Here is a 21,292-nt window from a genome sequence, read left to right on the forward strand (position 1 = left end):
ATGTCAAAATTTGTTTTCTACAGAAAATGTTGTCAAAATTTTATTTCTATAGAAAATTTTGTTTAAATTTTATTTATATAGAAAATTTTGTCAAAATTTTATTTCTATCGAAAATGTTGTCAAAATTTTATATCTAAAGAAAATTTTGTCAAAATTTTATATATATAAAGAAAATTTTGTCAAAATTTTATATATAAAGAAAATTTTGTAAAAAATTTATATCTAAAACAAAATTTTGTCAATATTTTATATCTAAAGAAAATTTTGTCAAAACTTTATATCTATAGAAAATGTTGTCAACATTTTATATCTAAAGAAAATTTTGTCAAAATTTTTTATATAAAGAAAATTTTGCCAAAAATTTATATCTAAAGAAAATTTTGTCAATATTTTATATCTAAAAAAAATTTTGTGAAAATTTTATATCTAAAGAAAATTTTGTCAAAATTTTATATCTAAAGAAAATTTTGTCAAAATTTATTTCTATAGAAAATTTTGTCAAAATTTTATATCTAAAGAAAATTTTGTCAAAATTTTATATCTAAAGAAAATTTTGTCAAAATTTTATATCTAAAGAAAATTTTGTCAAAATTTCATATCTAAAGAAAATTTTGTCAAAAAATTATATCTAAGGAAAATTTTGTCAATATTTTATATCTAAAGAAAATTTTGTCAAAACTTTATTTCTATAGAAAATTTTGTACAAAAAATTATTTCCATGGAAAATTTTGTGGAAATCTTATTTCTATACAAAATATTGTAAAAATTTTATTTCTATAGAAAATTTTGTCAAAATTTAATTTCTATAGTAAATTTTATCAAAATTTTATTTCTGCAGAAAATTTTGTCAAAATTTTATTCCCATAGAAATATGTGTCAAAATCTTATTTTATAGAAAATTTTCTCAAAATTTAATTTCTATAGAAAATTTTGTAAAAATTTTATCTCTATAGAAAATTTTGTCAAAATTTTATTTCTATAAAAAAAAATTGTCAACGTTTTATTTCTATAGAAAATTTTTTCAAGGTTTTATTTTCATAGAAAATTTTGTCAAAATTTTATTTCATTGTCAAAATTTTATTTCTATAGAAAATTTTGTCAAAATTTTATTTCATTGTCAAAATTTTATTTTTATTTTGTCAAAATTTTATTTCTATTGAAAATTTTGTTACAATTTTATTCCCACAGAAATATTTGTCAAAGATTTATTTTTATAGAAAATTTTGTCAAAATTTTATTTCTATAGAAAATTTTGTCAAAATTTTATTTCTATAGAAAATTTTGTCAAAATTTTATTTCTATAGAAAATTTTGTCAAAATTTTGTTTGTATTTCTGATTGATTATCGTTAACCTTTTTATTTTATTTTTAGGCAATACTTATCATAGTTTCGGCTATAGGTCGATTAATGTTTTTATTTAAGTTTTATTTCCAATATTTCGGTTGACTTCGTCAAAGCCGTTTTCAAGGCTGAAGTGAAACAGAAAATTTTCTCAAAATTTTTTTCAAAATTTTATTTCTATAGAAAATGTTGTCAAAATTTTTTTTCTATAGAAAATTTTGTTTCTATAGAAAATGTTGTCAAAATTTTATTTCTACAGAAAATTTTGTTTCTATAGAAAACTTTGTCAAAATTTTATTTCTTTTGAAAATTTTGTCAAAATTTTATTCCCATAGAAATATTTGTCAAAATTATTTTTTTATAGAAAATTTTGTCAAAATTTTATTTCTATAGAAAATTTTGTCAAAATTTTATTTTTATTGAAAATTTTGTCAAAATTTTATTCGCATAGAAATATGTGTCAAAATTTCATTTCTATAGAAAATTTTGTCAATATTTTATTTCTATAGAAAATTTTGTCAAATTTTTTTTTTCTATAGAAAATTTTGTCAAAATTTTATTTCTATAGAAAATTTTGTCAAAATTTTATTTCTATAGAAAATTTTGTGAAAATTTTATTTCTATAGAAAATTTTGTCAAAATTTTATTTCATTGTCAAAATTTTATTTTTATTTTGTCAAAATTTTATTTCTATTGAAAATTTTGTTACAATTTTATTCCCACAGAAATATTTGTCAAAGATTTATTTTTATAGAAAATTTTGTCAAAATTTTATTTCTATAGAAAATTTTGTCAAAATTTTATTTCTAAAGAAAATTTTGTCAAAATTTTGTTTCTATTGAAAATTTTCTCAAAATTTTATTTCTATAGAAAATTTTCTCAAAATTTTATTTCTATAGTAAATTTTATCAAAATTTTATTTCTGCAGAAAATTTTGTCAAAGTTTTATTTCTATAGAAAATTTGGTCAAAATTTTATTTCTATTGAAAATTTTGTCAAAATTTTATTCCCATAGAAATATGTGTCAAAATTTTATTTCTATAGAAAATTTTCTCAAAATTTGATTTCTATAGTAAATTGTGTCAAAGTTTTATTTCTATCGAAAAATTTGCCAAAATTTTATTTTTATAGAAAATTTTGTCAAAATTTTATTTCTATAGAAAATTTGTCAAAATTTTATTTCTATAGTAAATTTTATCAAAATTTTATTTCTGCAGAAAATTTTGTCAAAGTTTTATTTCTATAGAAAATTTTGTCAAAATTTTATTCTCATAGAAATATTTGTCAAAATTTTATTTTTATAGAAAATTTTGTCTAAATTTTATTTCTATAGAAAATTTTGTCTAAATTTTATTTCTATAGAAAATTTTGTCTAAATTTTATTTCTATAGAAAATTTTGTCAAAATTTTGTTTCTATAAAAGATTTTGTCAAAAATTTTATTTCTATAGAAAATTTTCTCAAAATTTTATTTCTATAGAAAATTTTCTCAAAATTTTATTCTATAGTAAATTTTATCAAAATTTTATTTCTATAGAAAATTTTCTCAAAATTTTATTTCTATAGAAAATTTTGTCAAAATTTTATTTCTATAGAAAATTTTGTCAAAATTTTGTTTCTATTGAAAATTTTGTCAAAATTATTTCTATAGAAAATGTTGTCAAATTTTTTTTTTCTATAGAAAATTTTCTTAGTTTTTTATTTCTATAGAAAATTTTGTCAAAATTTTATTTCTATTGAAAATTTTGTCAAAATTTTATTCCCATAGAAATATTTGTCAAAATTTTATTTTTATAGAAAATTTTGTCAAAATTTTATTTCTGTAGAAAATTTTGTCAACATTTTGTTTCTATAGAAAATTTTGTCAAAATCTTGTTTCTATAGAAAATTTGCTCAAGATTTTATTTCTATAGTAAATTTTATCAAAATTTTATTTCTGCAGAAAATTTTGTCAAAGTTTTATTTCTATAGAAAATTTGGTCAAAATTTTATTTCTATAGAAAATTTTGTCAAAATTTTATTTCTATATTTATAACTATAGAGAATGTATGTACCACTTAGTTAGGGAGGATTATTCTGCAAAATCTACCAAACCATCACAAATTTTATCAATCTTCCCAACAGTAACAAATCTACCATGTTTGGAATTCTACTAACTGTGTCAACCCGTGTTAGTAGTGGTAAATTTCACGTAAATGGGAGCAGTTACGATTTTTAAGTACTCTTTTAAAATAAGTGAACAAGGGGACTTCCCCCTTCGTGCCAAAATACAAAAAGTATCCTTGAAATCTTTTACAGTGAGCTCCTAAATCCCTCTTCTTTACCAAAGTAATTTAAATGTTCTTATTACTATAATGGAATATCTACAAACAAAAAAAAACAGGATTTCTTACAATCTTTAGTAAAACACCTTTAAGGTGTGATCAAAATGAAAGTAAAAGTAAAGAAATAATTTCCCATTATTAGAATGGATGGTATGCAATAATGATGACATGCAAAGAGGAGGGCATTTGAATAAACAGAAAAACTTCAAAATGCAAATGGTCAATGCGTGCATTGATATTTATATTCATCTAATTCGAGGTCTTGTATGCAATACCAATCTAATGAAATGGGTCATTGAGCAATTAAGCCAATCCCATGAAGCATTCTCTTCCAATGGAGCTAATGATAGCAATTCGGTTGTGCTTTGGGTGTGTTGCAATAGTACCTTGCCGAGCAAAGAATAATTGATTACGAAAAGGACCATGTAAAACGGAGGCTATTGGAGGTGATACCCAAGCAATTGCTTGGCAACCATCTAGCAATACTTATTTTCCCTTACAATTTTAAGGTGCAGTAGAAAATTGTCAGTTACCCTTTTTCCTTTTGAATAATTACTATTTTGTTTGATTTGATTTTTCTCTGTTTTCCTTTCATTTTTATTCATTTGAATTATTTTTATAATCGTATTGTATTAAAACTATGGCATTTGATATTGTTGACCCAAAAATGGAGAAGGCCATCGAACGATCAAATTTAAAAAGACCCACCAATTTCATTTCAACCGGAAATTTGGCCAATTGCAGGGAGAAGTTTTTAAACTGCAAAGAAATAAAAGAGATGTGAGGGAAAATAAACAATTAGTATAATTGAAAATTGTAAATGTATTTAAATTGTTTTCTTTTTTTTTTTTGTTGATCTCTCTCCACAACAAATTTGTTTAAATTATATCAAATTTAAACCCGAATGAACATTTACTAAAAAAACATTGAAAAAACGATGTTGAGCTAAAATACAGAATTTCATTTGCAACATTTAACTTTGCAACATGTTTATAAGCATAGAAACTTTTGAACAGAAACAACATCTATTTGATTTTTTTATGTTCTTTAAAATTTCCTTATAAAACTAATTAATTATTTTTTTATGATTTCTACAATTTCAAGTGAGGCTTTCAGAAAAAAAAACTAGGAAAAAACTAGGGATTGATATTATTAAATAAATTAAATAGTTTTAGTTTGTCTGTTTGTAAAATACAACATTTCGCTTGAAATATTTTGCTTTGCAACTACGGTTGCCACTCAAGCCAAAAATCATCTTCCAAAGTTCGGAGAAAATTGTAGCAAAAGCTAGCAAAAAATGATGTCATCATTTTATTTCTATAGAAATTTTTATCAAAATTTTATTTCTATACAAAATTTTGTCAAAATTTTATTTCTATAGAAATTTTGGACAAAACTTTTATTTCTATAGAAAATTTTGTCAAATTTTTTTTTCTATAGAATATTTCGTCAAAATTTTTTTTCTGAAGAAAATTTTGTCAAAATTTTATTCTATAGAAAATTTTGTCAAAATTTTATTCTATAGAAAAATTTGTCAACATTTTATTTATATAGAAAATTTTGTCAAAATTTTATTTCTGTAGAAAATTTTGTCAAAATTTTAGTTCTATAGAAAATGTTATCAAAAATTTATTTCTATAGAAAATTTTGTCAAAATTTTATTTCTATAGAAAATTTTGTCATAATTTTATTTCTATATAAAATTTTGTAAAAAACTTTATTTCTATAGAAAATTTTGTCAACATTTTATTTCTATAGAAAATTTTTAAAAATTTTATGTCTATAGAAAAGTTTGGCATAATTGTATTTCTATAGAAAATTTTGTCAAAATTGTATTCCTATAGAAAATTTTGTCAACATTTTATTTCTATAGAAAATTTTGGCATAATTGTATTTCTATAGAAAATTTTGTCAAAATTGTATTTCTATAGAAAATTTTGTCAAAATTTTATTTCTATAGAAAATGTTGTCAAAATTTTATTCTACAGAAAATTTTGTCAAAATTTTATTCTATAGATAATTTTGTCAAAATTTTATTTATATAGAAAATTTTGCCAAAATTTTATTTCTAGAGAAAATGTTGTCAAAATTTTATTTCTAGAGAAAATGTTGTCAAAATTTTATTTCTATAGAACATTTTGTAAAAAACTTTATTTCTATAGAAAATTTTGTCAAAATTTTATTTCTATAGAAAATTTTGCCAAAATTTTATTTCTATAGAAAATTTTGTCAAAATTTTATTCTATAGATAATTTTGTCAAAATTTTATTTATATAGAAAATTTTGCCAAAATTTTATTTCTAGAGAAAATGTTGTCAAAATTTTATTTCTATAGAAAATTTTGTAAAAAACTTTATTTCTATAGAAAATTTTGTCAAAATTTTATTTCTATAGAAAATTTTGTCAAAATTTTATTTCTATAGAAAATTTTGTAAAAAACTTTATTTCTATAGAAAATTTTGTCAAAATTTTATTTCTATAGAAAATTTTGTAAAAAAAAATATTTTTATAGAAATTTTTGTTAAAATTAAAATTTTGTAAAAAACTTTATTTCTATAGAAAATTTTTTCAAAATTTTATTTCTATAGAAAATTCTGACATAATTGTATTTCTATAGAAAATTTTGTCAAAATTTTGTTTCTATAGAAAAATTTGTCAAAATCTTATTTCTATAGAAAATTTTGTCAAAATTTGATTTCTATAGAAAATTTTGTCAAAATTTTATTTCTATAGAAAATTTTGTCAAAATTTTATTTCTATAGAAAATTTTGTCAAAATTTTATTTCTATCAAAATTTTATTTCTATAGAAAATTTTGTCAAAATTTTATTTCTATAGAAAATTTTGTCAAAATTTTATTTCTATAGAAAATTTTGCCCAAATTTTATTTCTATAGGAAATGTTGTCAAAATTTTACTTCTTTGGAAAATTTTGTCAAAATTTTATTTCTATAGAAAATTTTGTCAAAATGTTCCTTCTTTGGACAATTTTGTCAAATTTTTATTTCTGTAGAAAAATTTATTTCTTTAGAAAATTTTGTAAAAATTGTATTTATGTTGAATTTTTTTATCAAAATTATATATTTTTATAGAAAATTTTGTCAAAATTTTCCATTTCTGGATAAATGTTTTTCAATTGTTATATTTCTTTAGGAACTTTATATTTCTATAGAAAATTTTGTCAAAATTTTACATTTCAATAGAAAATATTGTCAAAATTTTATTTCTATAGAAAATTTGTAATATACCTCAAAACCATCAAGGATTCTACCAATCTACCGAACAGATCTAACAGTTTTGGTAGAATTCTACCAACTGTGTTAACCGTGTTGCCAATATGTTTATAAACATACAAATCTTTGTACAGAAACAATATATATGTTTTAATATTTAAGTTCTTAAAAATTCTGTATAAACATAATTGGTTACTATTAAATAAATTAAGTAGTTTTAGTTTGTCGGTCATTCCAATATACTTCATAGTAAAGAATATAAAAATTCGAAGCACAGATGTTCTTATCAATTTGGACATTATATTTTCCATAACCCCAATTAAGTAAAGTAATAACCCTAATAATTATTATATAAAAAATTATTATAATATAATTATAATAAAAATACAATAAAGTAAAGTAATAACCCTAATAATAATAAAATAAAAATCTATGAAAATAAGATGCGTTTAAAAAATACAGCATTTCGCTTGCAATATTTTGCTTTGCAACATGTTTATACACATACAAATCTTTGTACAGAAAAAATATCCATTTGAATTTTTTCTTGGAAAAATCCTTATAAAAATAATTGATTATTATTAAATAAATGAGTTTATTTTAGTTTGTCTTTCCTTTTTGTATTTCACAATAGAGAACCGATAAGGATAAACATTTTTCCACATACCATAAGTAATGATATGGCAATAAACTTTTTATTTATTACATACCCAAAAAATACATTTCTCGTATAAATTTTAAACAAGCTATGCAATTGTAGAAGAAATCATATTTTTAACTTACACTCTCTTCCAGATGATCGCCCATTTCTGATCTATATAAATCTCGCTCTTTTAGTAATTCTACAGTTTGCATATGCAAATCCAGAGTTCTCAACAAACCAACTCTAAAGGAACGCATATCAATGTAATAGCAAATAATGGCCACGACGGCAATGTATGAAGACCAATCATCCCAATTAACAGCCTTGGAATTATGTTGTATCAACATGTAGCATGTATAAAGTACAGCAACATGATGCATATATGTTGTTAATATAACACAAGTTCCTTGAATTTCATACATATCGGTAATATTATAAAGAATTTTCAATAATCGATATTGAAACAAAGCCAAATTGTCGAGTTGGTGGGAGAGTAGTAGATTGTGGCTAATTTGTATAGCTATACCTATATGATTTTCCGAAGGATGCAATGTCTGGGTAAATTTTACAATTCGTTGTAATTCCTCATTTAAAATGTCAAGTAGAACATTAATATTCGTCATGGCTATATAGAAATGAGTTAAGACGGTATTCAATATGATCACCATTAAAATCATAACTGTTATAAAATAATTGGACCATTTTAATTGAGGTTTTGCCACCAAAAACATTTCAAGACCTATGAAGAGATTCACCAAAAGATTCCACAAAAATTTCCATTTGATTTCCTTATCATAATATCGCATTACTTTACTACTCATGGGTAATTTTTCTAGTAATGACTCATGGAAATGTTGCAACTGATTTAGGGTTTTCATGAATTCTTGACGTTTAAACCAATTTAAAATGATGGTTATCGCAACAGCCCATGTACGTATAAGAAATACGGAAATACGAATTTTCAAATGGAACTCATAGGCCAAAAACGTTTGTAGATTCCAATCGAATTTAATTAAGAGAGTCACTATTAATGATAGCATGCCAATGCTCATTGTACCACTGAGAATGGTTACTCGTCTGTTGGTATACACTTGACCGGTTCTATGATTGTAGCAGAAGCCCAAAATTCCTAAAAATTGTGACGAATAATAGCAACTGGCTATTAACCAACGTGTTGCACTACTCATCACTGAAAGTGATTGTCGACTGATAGTTATGTTTAATATGTCAGAGGTTAATGTTGGCTCCATTCGCCTTTTTCAGGACAAACACTCGACTACAGATATTTTAGGTATATTGAAAATTTCTTGAAAACAGTTAGAGATTTTTTTGCAATTATTTAATTAAAATTGAATTTAACAATATCTTATCTAAATGAAATTAATAGAATAAAGTTTCGTTTTTTAACGGGTTTGCAAAAAGTCCATCTTGGTATTTGTATGTAACTTTGATTGGCATTTTTAGTTGTAGCTTAGTGTAAATCATAATAAATAATGGGCTTATTGGTAGCATAAGTAATTAGTGAAAATATTAATTATTGAATACCACATTAAGTTTTTATCATTGTGAATGATCAGACCATAATTAATATAGATGACCCAAAACGAAAAATACATCCAAAAGGGATAATATTGTGAGGACGCATTAATTATTTTCTAAAAAGGATTCAAATAATAACCGAACAAAGTTAGATCATCATGGGAGCCACCGTGGTGCAATGGTTAGCATGCCCGCCTGCATACACAAGGTCGTGGGTTCGATTCCTGCTTCGACCGAACACCAAAAAGTTTTTCAGCGGTGGATTATCCCACCTCAGTAATGCTGGTGACATTTCTGGGGGTTTCAAAACTTCTCTGAGTGGTTTCACTGCAATGTGGAACGCCGTTCGGACTCGGCTATAAAAAGGAGGTCCCTTGTCATTGAGCTTAACATGGAATCGGGCAGCACTCAAAGATAAGAGAGAAGTTCACCAATGTGATATTACAATGGACTGAATAGTCTAAGTGAGCCTGATACATCGGGCTGCCACCTAGCCTAACCTAACATAAAGTTAGATCATTAATTTTGTTCATTGTTTTGTTTCGATTATTAATTTTGTTCGGCTTGAGGTCATAGAAACAATCGATTATTGATTTGTTTTAATATTTATTTCCAATATTTCGGTTAGTGCCACTAATCATCTTCTGTGGGATTTTGTATGTAAGTTCGTGTGTTGCTGTTCGATTGTTTTTATGACCTAAAGCCGAATAAAACTATTAATCGAAATAAAATTTTTGAAAAATTTTCTATAGAAATAAAATTTTGACAAAATTTTGCTATAGAAATAAAATTTTGAAAACATTTTCTAGAGAAAAAAATTGGAAAATTGTCTAAATGTTGAATTCATCGTTTCTGCGCCACTTTTGCACCACTTCTGGATCCACAAAAAAACATTTTCACTACTTTTTTGGCGACGCTTTTTCGCTGGGTAGAAATTTTGACAAAATTTTCTATAGAAATAAATTCTTGACAAAATTTTCTATAGAAATAAAATCTTTACAAAATTTTCTATAGAAATAAAATTTTGACAAATTTTACAATAGAAATAAATTTTTGACAAAATTTTCTTTAGAAATAAAATGTTGACAAAATTTTCTATAGAAAACATATTTTGACAAAATTTGCTACAGAACTAAAATGTTGACAAATTTTTCGATAGAAATCATATTTTGACAAAATTTGCTACAGAAATAAAATTTTGACAAATTTTTCTACAGAAATAAAATGTTCTATAGAAATAAAATTTTGGCAAATGTTTCTATAGAAATAAAATTTTGACAAAATAAAATTTTGACAAAATTTTCTATAGAAATAAAATTTTGACAAAATTTTCTATAAAAATAAAATTTTGACAAATTTTTTTACAGAAATAAAATGTTCTATAGAAATAAAATTTTGACAAAATTTTCTATAGAAATATAATTTTAACAAAATTTTCTATAGCAATAAAATTTTGAACAAATTTTCTATAGAAATAAAATTTTGACAACATTTTCTATAGAAATAAAATTTTGACAAAATTTTCTACAGAAGTAAAATTTTGACAAAATTTTCTATAGCAATAAAATTTTGAAAAATTTTCTATAGAAATAAAATTTTGACAAATTTTTCTACAGAAATAAAATGTTCTCTAGAAATAAAATTTTGGAAAATGTTTCTATAGAAATAAAATTTTGACAAAATTTTCTATAGAAATAAAATTTTGACAAATTTTTCTATAGAAATAAAATTTTGACAAGATTGTCTATAGAAATAAAATTTAGATAAAATTTTCCATAGAAATAAAATTTTGAAAATTTTTTTTTAGAAACAAAATTTTCTATAAAAACAAAATTTTGACAAAATTTTCTTTAGAAACAAAATTTTGACAAAATTTTCTATAGAAATAAAATTTTGACAAACTTTTCTATAGAAATAAAATTTTGAAAAAAATTTCTATAGAAGTAAAATTTTTACAAAATTTTCTATAGAAATAAAATTTTGACAAAATTTTCTATAGAAATAAAATTTTGACAAATTTTCCTACAGAAATGAAATGTTCTCTAGAAATAAAATTTTGGAAATATTTCTATAGAAATATAATTTTAACAAAATTTTCTTTAGCAATAAAATTGTGAAAAAATTTTCTATAGAAATAAAATTTTGACAAAATTTTCTATAGAAATAAAATTTTGACACAATTTTCTATAGAAGTAAAATTTTGACAAAATTTTTTATAGAAATAACATTTTGACAAAATTTTTTATAGAAACAAAATTTTGACAAATTTTTCGATAGAAATCATATTTTGAAAAAAATTTGCTACAGAAATAAAATTTTGACAAATTTTTCTACAGAAATAAAATGTTCTATAGAAATAAAATTTTGGAAAATGTTTCTATAGAAATAAAATTTTGACAAAATTTTCTATAGAAATAAAACTTTGACAAATTTTTCTATAGAAATAAAATTTTGACAAGATTGTCTATAGAAATAAAATTTAGATAAAATTTTCCATAGAAATAAAATTTTGAAAATTTTTTTTTAGAAACAAAATTTTCTATAAAAACAAAATTTTGACAAAATTTTCTTTAGAAACAAAATTTTGACAAAATTTTCTATAGCAATAAAATTTTGAAAAAATTTTCTATAGAAATAAAATTTTGACAACATTTTCTATAGAAATAAAATTTTGACAAAATTTTCTATAGAAGTAAAATTTTGACAAAATTTTCTATAGAAATAAAATTTTGACAAAATTTTCTATAGAAATAAAATTTTGACAAAATTTTCTATAGAAATAAAATTTTGAAAAAATTTTCTATAGAAGTAAAATTTTTACAAAATTTTCTATAGAAATAAAATGTTGACAAGATTTTCTATAGAAGTAAAATTTTGACAAAATTTTCTATAGAAATGAAATGTTGAAAAAATTTTCTATAGAAATAAAATGTTGACATAATTTTCTATAGAAATAAAATTTTGACAAAATTTTCTATAGAAATAAAATTTTAACAAAATTTTCTATAGATGTAGAATTTTGACAAAATTTTCCATAGAAATAAAATTTTAATAAAATTTTCTATAGCAATAAAATTTTGACAAAATTTTCTATAGAAAAAAAAAATTGACAAAATTTTCTATAGAAATAAAATGTTGACAAAATTTTCTATAGAAATAAAATTTTGACAAAATTTTCTATAGAAATAAAATTTTGACAAAATTTCCTATAGAATTTTGACAAAATTATTTATAGAAATAAAATGTTCTATAGAAATAAAATTTTGGAAAATGTTTCTATAGAAATAAAATTTTGACAAAATTTCTATAGAAATAAAATTTTGACAAAATGTCCATAGAAATAAAATTTTGACAATATTGTCTATAGAAATAAAATTTAGATAAAATTTTCCATAGAAATAAAATTTTCTTAAGAAATAAAATTTTGACAATATTGTCTATAGAAATAAAATTTAGATAAAATTTTCCATAGAAATAAAATTTAGATAAAATTTTCTTAAGAAACAAAATTTTGACAAAATTTTCTATAGAAACAAAATTTTGACAAAATTTTCTATAGAAATAAAATTTTGGGAAAATTTTCTATAGAAATAAAATTTTGACAAAATTTTCTATAGAAATAAAATTTTGACAAAATTTTCTATAGAAATAAAATTTTGACAAAATTTTCTATAGAAGTAAAATTTTGACAAAATTTTCTATAGAAATAAAATTTTGACAAGATTTTCTATAGAAGTAAAATTTTGACAAAATTTTCTATAGAAATACAATTTTGACAAAATTTTCTATAGAAATAAAATTTTGACAAAATTTTCTAATTTTTTTATTAAGTGAACCCTATATGGGCACTAAAGCCAATTGAATTCTATTTTAGTTCATGGAATAATTATGCTTTTAGAAAGTTTCCTTGACTTTAATAATTTTTTGTGTATCTTAGTTAAATGAGCTAAAAAAGGGAAACAATTATACACAAATGAAGCATATTAAGATTTACTAAATTACTGTCTCCTACAAACTGGTTCAGAATTTCTTAAAAAATTCAATCACACAAATTAATTGATCCAATTAATTTTTTAATTGCTATGTCTTCAATCACAGAAATGATAGTATCAATTAAAAAATTAATTGAAGGTCAATTAAAAAATTAATTGATACTATTAATTTTTGTGATTAATTTCTTTTTCAATTAAAAAAATTTGTTGATTCAATAAATTTTTAATTGAATATTATTTAAAACTTCGTGAATTTTTTTCTGTGTAAAATTTAAAAACAAAAAATATAAAAAAAATTAAATAATTTCTTGTACATTGTTTGTATTACAGAAAAAGGTGCAAAGAGCTAAAAAACTTTGCCATAATATAATTTTTTTGAGTTGGTCTTTGTGAAATTGTTTTTTTACATCCTGTAAAAGAATCAAGTTTTATCAAACTTACGGCGAAAAGCAAATGGAAAACATTATATGTTTGTCTAAAAGTTCGTTTGGGAGGAACGGATTAATTTTTTTTGCGTGTAATACTAAAAACATGTTTGCAATTGTTAACTCCAATTTTTTCCTTCAAACTACGAAAACTCCTTTAACAAGCAAACAAATAATTAAGTCTAATAAATTTTCAATATGGGGGAATATATACACCCAAAGAAAAAATACTTTCCTCCGGAACGAAATTCCCCTTTTTATTAAGTAATTTCTTTTAGATCAAATAAACTCAAATTTATGAAAATGGAGACAACGATTGTCACTAATTTTTTTCATTTGATTTTAAAGAAAATTTTTTAGCATCAAAAGAAAACTTTGTCTAAAATTTCGTTCCTCAGAAAAGAAAACTCTTCTTTCAGTGTACTTATTTTGTCATACATTTTAGTTACAATTTTCTAAAATTAATTTAAATTTTCTAAAATTAACCAAAATGTTCCTTCCTGATGGGTTCACTGTTTTTTGAGTGTATATGATTTCGGCATCATGTTCCTTTTTTGAGTGTAGATTTTTTTTTAAATTTTCCCCCATCTCTTTTTTTAGTACTCACACTTTTTTCCAATTCTTTATGTCCCGTGAGTATACACGGTTGTTGTTCCTTTAGCATCTGACCGGTTTCTTCAATACATCGCTGAAAATCCAACATACTTGTCATGAACACCTTCAAATCCATATAATAACAGACCAATGAGATGGCCATTAATACCATTATGCCATAACCATAGAAATCCATCATATACGAATGTTGCATTATCATATATGACATATAAATGACACCCACATTGTTCATATACAAAGTGAGCATAATACAGGCTCCCTGGATGTCATAAATAGCATAAATTCGTGTCGCCAATTGTTGTATCTGCCACTGGGTAATGGCCAGTTCATCCATGCTTTGGGCCAACTTTTGAAATTGTTCTTTGACAAATGTAACGTCAATGTAACTTAAGTTTTGTAGATGCCATAGATGATGAATTTCTTTGAAAATATCTTTAACTCTATGATTAATACATTCCAGCAAGGAATTGAGATTTATTTGGCAAAAATAGAAATGCGATATTATGACATTAAGAACATTACACATTATTCCAATTAATACAATTTCGTAATAATTTTTCAATTTAAATTGAATTTGTAAAAACTGCAAAGAGCCATACAATAGACCCATATTAGCCAAAAGACCCCAATAGAATTTTGATCTGAGGGAATTTTCATATTTTTCCTCTACATTCGCGTCAAAAGGCCATTTATTTAGGAATTTTTTTCGTACTCTTATATAGGCCCTTAAGGTGGCCATATATTCTGGACGTCTAATCCATTGATGGATTACGGCAATTAATATGGAAGAGTAACGCACCAAACATATCACGGCCGATATTTTCATATGTAAATCATGTTTACGATTTTGTGGAGAATTCATATCTATTCTCCAGAGGATTGGTATCATTGCAAACCATGCCACACTCATCACTGCACTATAGATGGTAACTGAAGAGGTCGTGTAGAATTCTTCGGTTCTATGGTCATAACAAAATGATAAAATACCCAAAAGTTGTGAAGCGTAATAACACATGGATATCATCCAACAAGTTGAACGACGCATTCGATTTGATTGATATAGGTACCTATGCTTGGAGTTAATCACTTGAGTCTTGTAGGGAAACTAAAATATGACTATAATTAAATGCAGAATATGGGCTTTTGAAGAACCTCATATGTCATCAATAATTCCTCATTTCGAAATCTATTTAAATATAATTGATGTGGAATATTTTGTTATCAATTTCTGTGATGTTTATATCTACAATTGATCAATAATTAATTACTTTTCAAGAGGTTAGAAAAATAATACATATACATACACAGAACAAAATACTGCCTTAAGAAAATAAAATTGTAACAAAAACTTAGAGGACCTAAAATACCTTTCAATAGAAAATTTTGTCAAAATTTTATTTCTATCAAAAATTTTGTCAAACCTTATTTCTATAGAAAATGTTGTCAAAATTTTATTTCCAAAGAAAATTATGTAAAAATTTTATTTCCAAAGAAAATTTTGTCAAAATTATATTTCTATAGAAAATTTTGTCAAAATTTTATTTCTATAGAAAATTTTGTCAAAATGTTATTTCTATAGACAATGTTGTTAATACTTCATTTCTCAACATTTTATTTCTATACAAAATTTTGTCAAAATTTTAATTCTATAGAAAATTTTGTCAAAATTTTAATTCTATAGAAAATTTTGTCAAAATTTTAATTCTATAGAAAATTTTGTCAAAATTTTATTTTCATAGAAAATTTTGTCAAAATTTTATTTCCATTTGTTTTGTTTTGTTATTGTTGGTTTTGTTCTTTAAGCATTGTTGTCGTTTTCTTATTTCAGCTTAAAACCATACATTGACTAAACTACAAGAGTAGCTTAACCAACAGAGGAAAAGAATGTTTGTCAAATTTATTTGGGCAAAGCCCTATAGACTGCAAGATGGTTGGATGGACGCACGTTTCGGAATTACCACATTCCTCATCAGCATCCTCTACTTGCAGCAAAACTATCAACCAATTATCAGAATAAATTCAGGCAGTTTATTAAACCCAACAAAAACCACACTTGAACCCTCCGAAAAAAGGTTTTACATTGATAGCCGGCTTATGCCAAATGAATTCGAAACAAACATATCTCTTTTCCTATGCCACTGTCAAATCATCGATTTGAATTCACATGGCTGGGTTTATTTTGAGCGTGCCTCCTCTTCTTTTTCCATTTGTTTTGTTTTGTTATTGTTGGTTTTGTTCTTTAAGCATTGTTGTCGTTTTCTTATTTCAGCTTAAAACCATACATTGACTAAACTACAAGAGTAGCTTAACCAACAGAGGAAAAGAATGTTTGTCAAATTTATTTGGGCAAAGCCCTATAGACTGCAAGATGGTTGGATGGACGCACGTTTCGGAATTACCACATTCCTCATCAGCATCCTCTACTTGCAGCAAAACTATCAACCAATTATCAGAATAAATTCAGGCAGTTTATTAAACCCAACAAAAACCACACTTGAACCCTCCGAAAAAAGGTTTTACATTGATAGCCGGCTTATGCCAAATGAATTCGAAACAAACATATCTCTTTTCCTATGCCACTGTCAAATCATCGATTTGAATTCACATGGCTGGGTTTATTTTGAGCGTGCCTCCTCTTCTTTTTCCATTTGTTTTGTTTTGTTATTGTTGGTTTTGTTCTTTAAGCATTGTTGTCGTTTTCTTATTTCAGCTTAAAACCATACATTGACTAAACTACAAGAGTAGCTTAACCAACAGAGGAAAAGAATGTTTGTCAAATTTATTTGGGCAAAGCCCTATAGACTGCAAGATGGTTGGATGGACGCACGTTTCGGAATTACCACATTCCTCATCAGCATCCTCTACTTGCAGCAAAACTATCAACCAATTATCAGAATAAATTCAGGCAGTTTATTAAACCCAACAAAAACCACACTTGAACCCTCCGAAAAAAGGTTTTACATTGATAGCCGGCTTATGCCAAATGAATTCGAAACAAACATATCTCTTTTCCTATGCCACTGTCAAATCATCGATTTGAATTCACATGGCTGGGTTTATTTTGAGCGTGCCTCCTCTTCTTTTTCCATTTGTTTTGTTTTGTTATTGTTGGTTTTGTTCTTTAAGCATTGTTGTCGTTTTCTTATTTCAGCTTAAAACCATACATTGACTAAACTACAAGAGTAGCTTAACCAACAGAGGAAAAGAATGTTTGTCAAATTTATTTGGGCAAAGCCCTATAGACTGCAAGATGGTTGGATGGACGCACGTTTCGGAATTACCACATTCCTCATCAGCATCCTCTACTTGCAGAAAATTTTGTCAAAATTTTATTTTTATAGAAAATTTTGTCAAAATTTTATTTCTATAGAAAATTTTGTCAAAATTTTATTTCTATAGAAAATTTTGTCAAAATTTTATTTCTATAGAAAATTTTGTCAAAATTTTATTTCTATAGAAATTTTTGTCAATATTTCATTTCCATAGAAAATTTTGTCAAAATTTTATTTCTGTCAAAATTTTGTCAAAATTTTATTTCTGTTAGAATTTTGTCAAACATTTTTTTCTATAGAAAATTTTGTCAAAATTTTATTTCTATAGAAAATTTTGTCAAAATTTTATTTTTATAGAAAATTTTGTCAAAATTTTATTTCTATAGAAAATTTTGTCAAAATTTTATTTCTATAGAAAATTTTGTCAAAATTTTATTTCTATAGAAAATTTTGTCAAAATTTTATTTCTATAGAAAATTTTGTCAAAATTTTATTTCTATAGAAATTTTTGTCAATATTTCATTTCCATAGAAAATTTTGTCAACATTTTATTTCTATAGAAAATTTTAACAATTTTTTTCTTTAGAAAATTTTGTCAAAATTTTATTTCTGTCAAAATTTTGTCAAAATTTTATTTCTGTTAAAATTTTGTCAAACATTTTTTTCTATAGAAAATTTTGTCAAAATTTTATTTCTATAGAAAATTTTGTCAAAATTTTACTTCTATAGAGAATTTTCTCAAAATTTTACTTCTATAGAGAATTTTCTCAAAATTTTACTTCTATAGAGAATTTTCTCAAAATTTTACTTCTATAGAGAATTTTCTCAAAATTTTATTTCTATATGAAATTTTGTCAATATTTTATTTCTACATAAAAATTTTGTCAAAATTTTATTTCTACCGGAAATTTTGTCAAAATTGTGTTTCTATAGACAATTTTGTCAAAATTTTATTTCTATAGAAACTTTTGTTAAAATTTTATTTCTACAGGAAATTTTGTCAATATTTCATTTCCATAGAACATTTTGTCAACATTTTATTTCTATAGAAAATTTTAACAATTTTGTTGCTATAGAAAATTTTGTCAAAATTTAATTTCTACAGAAAATTTTGTCAACATTCTATTTCTATAGACAATGTTGTTAATAAAGGGTGATTCTTTTGAGGTTAGGATTTTCATGCATTAGTATTTGACAGATCACGTGGGATTTCAGACATGGTGTCAAAGAGAAAGATGCTCAGTATGCTTTGACATTTCATCATGAATAGACTTACTAACGAGCAACGCTTGCAAATCATTGAATTTTATTACCAAAATCAGTGTTCGGTTCGAAATGTGTTTATCGACAAATTTTGTTCAGCGATGAGGCTCATTTCTGGTTGAATGGCTACGTAAATAAGCAAAATTGCCGCATTTGGAGTGAAGAGCAACCAGAAGCCGTTCAAGAACTGCCCATGCATCCCGAAAAAATGCACTGTTTGGTGTGGTTTGTACGCTGGTGGAATCATTGGACCGTATTTTTTCAAAGATGCTGTTGGACGCAACGTTACGGTGAATGGCGATCGCTATCGTTCGATGCTAACAAACTTTTTGTTGCCAAAAATGGAAGAACTGAACTTGGTTGACATGTGGTTTCAACAAGATGGCGCTACATGCCACACAGCTCGCGATTCTATGGCCATTTTGAGGGAAAACTTCGGAGAACAATTCATCTCAAGAAATGGACCGGTAAGTTGGCCACCAAGATCATGCGATTTGACGCCTTTAGACTATTTTTTGTGGGGCTACGTCAAGTCTAAAGTCTACAGAAATAAGCCAGCAACTATTCCAGCTTTGGAAGACAACATTTCCGAAGAAATTCGGGCTATTCCGGCCGAAATGCTCGGAAAAGTTGCCCAAAATTGGACTTTCCGAATGGACCACCTAAGACGCAGCCGCGGTCAACATTTAAATTAAATTATCTTCAAAAAGTAAATGTCATGGACCAATCTAACGTTTCAAATAAAGAACCGATGAGATTTTGCAAATTTTATGCGTTTTTTTTTTTTAAAAAGTTATCAAGCTCTTAACAAATCACCCTTTACTTCATTTCTCAACATTTTATTTCTATAGAAAATTTTGACAAAATTTTATTTCTATATGAAATTTTGTCAAAATTTTATTTCTATAGACAATTTTGTCAAAATTTTATTTCTTAGAAAATTTTGTCAATTTTGTATTTCTTTAGAAAATTTTGTCAAAATTTTATTTCTGTCAAAATTTTGTCAAATTTTTTTTTTTCTATAGAAAATTTTGTCAAAATTTTATTTCTATAGAAAATTTTTTTAAAACCATACAAAATTATGATATTAAATGTGGGAGGTACCAACAACAAAGGTTTTTGACAAAGAAAATTTTCTCAAAATTTTACTTCTATAGAGAATTTTTTCAAAATTTTATTTCTATATGAAATTTTGTCAATATTTTATTTCTATATAAAAATTTTGTCAAAATTTTATTTCTACCGGAAATTTTGTCAAAATTTTATTTCTATAGACAATTTTGTCAAAATTTTATTTTTATAGAAAATTTTGTTAAAATTTTATTTCTACAGGAAATTTTGTCAAAATTTTATTTCTAAAGAAAATTTTGTCAAATTTGTTTATATAGAAAATGTATGTATTTATTAAAAAATTTAAAACAATAAAAATTATGATATTAAATGTGGGACGTACAAAAAAAAGGTTTCGACCTAAAAAAATGTTCTCAAGATTTTATTTCCATTGAAAGCTTTGTAAAAAATTTATGGCAATAGAAAATTTTGTTAAAAATTTTATTTCTATAGAAATTTTGTCAAAATTTTATTTCTATAGAAAATTTTGTCAAAACTGTATTTCTATAGAAAATTTTGTCAAAACTGTATTTCTATAGAAAATTTTGTCAAAATTTTATTTACTTTATTTCTATAGAAAATTTCGTCAAAATTTTATTTCTACAGGAAATTTTGTCAAAATTGTATTTCTATAGAAAATTTTCTCAAAATTTTATTTCTTTAGAAAATGTTCTCAAAATTTTATTTGGATAGAACATATTTTCAAAATTTTATTTCTATAGAACATTTTTTTAAAACCATAAAAAAATATGACTTTCAATACGGGAGGTACATTTTTTCAAAATTTTATTTCTATAGAAAAATTTTTTAAAACCATAAAAAATTTTAAAACCATAAAAAATTATGATTTTAAATGTGGGAGATACTAACAATAAAGGTTTTCGACCTAAGAAATTTTTCTCACAATTGTATTTCTATAGAAAAATTTCTCAAAGTTTTATTTCTATACAAAATTTTGTCAATATTTTATTTCTATAGAAAATTTTCTCAAAATTGTATTTCTATAGAAAATTTTCTGAAAATTTTATTTCTATATGAAATTTTGTCAATATTTTATTTCCATAGAAAATGTTGTCAAAATTTTATTTCTGCCGGATATTTTGTCAAAATTTTATTTCTATAGAAAATTTTGTCAAAATTTTATTTCTATAGAAAATGTTGTAAAAATTTTATTTCTACAGAAAATTTTGTCAATATTGTATTTCTACTTTCTATATTCTTTTGTTAATACTTCATTTCTATAGAAAATTTTGTCAAAAAAATTTTTTTTTGAAATTTTTGTCAAAATTTAATTTCTATACAAAATTTTATCATCCAAACCACTTTTTTATTTTAATGGAAATTTCTTTATTTCAAAGAAATTTAGTTCAATATCTTCCTCCCAATTACTACACACAAATACACTTTCCCCAAATTTATGAAAATTGAGTAGGTTTTCGTTTTTAATTTACTTACACTTTCCTCTAATCCCCAATATTGTATACCCCAATATTGGGGTATACGGTTGTAGCTCTTTCATCAAATCACTTGTCTTGTCA

At 23.7% G+C, this 21,292-nt stretch overlaps 1 protein-coding gene across 1 annotated transcript in view; it reads right to left on the bottom strand.

Moving 5' to 3' along the window:
* Positions 1-4,222: 4,222 nt before the first annotated feature.
* LOC142239499 (putative gustatory receptor 36c) overlaps positions 4,223-21,292 on the bottom strand; it is a 28,834-nt gene continuing 11,764 nt past the window's right edge. The window contains exon 2 of the mRNA XM_075311291.1: positions 4,223-4,423. Within this exon, the coding sequence (XP_075167406.1) occupies positions 4,262-4,423 (162 nt within the window). The 3' untranslated portion in view covers positions 4,223-4,261. The remainder of the gene's footprint in view (positions 4,424-21,292) is intronic.

Source organism: Haematobia irritans, chromosome 5 (genome assembly GCF_050003625.1).
Source record: "Haematobia irritans isolate KBUSLIRL chromosome 5, ASM5000362v1, whole genome shotgun sequence".
Taxonomy (NCBI): Eukaryota; Metazoa; Arthropoda; class Insecta; order Diptera; family Muscidae; genus Haematobia; species Haematobia irritans.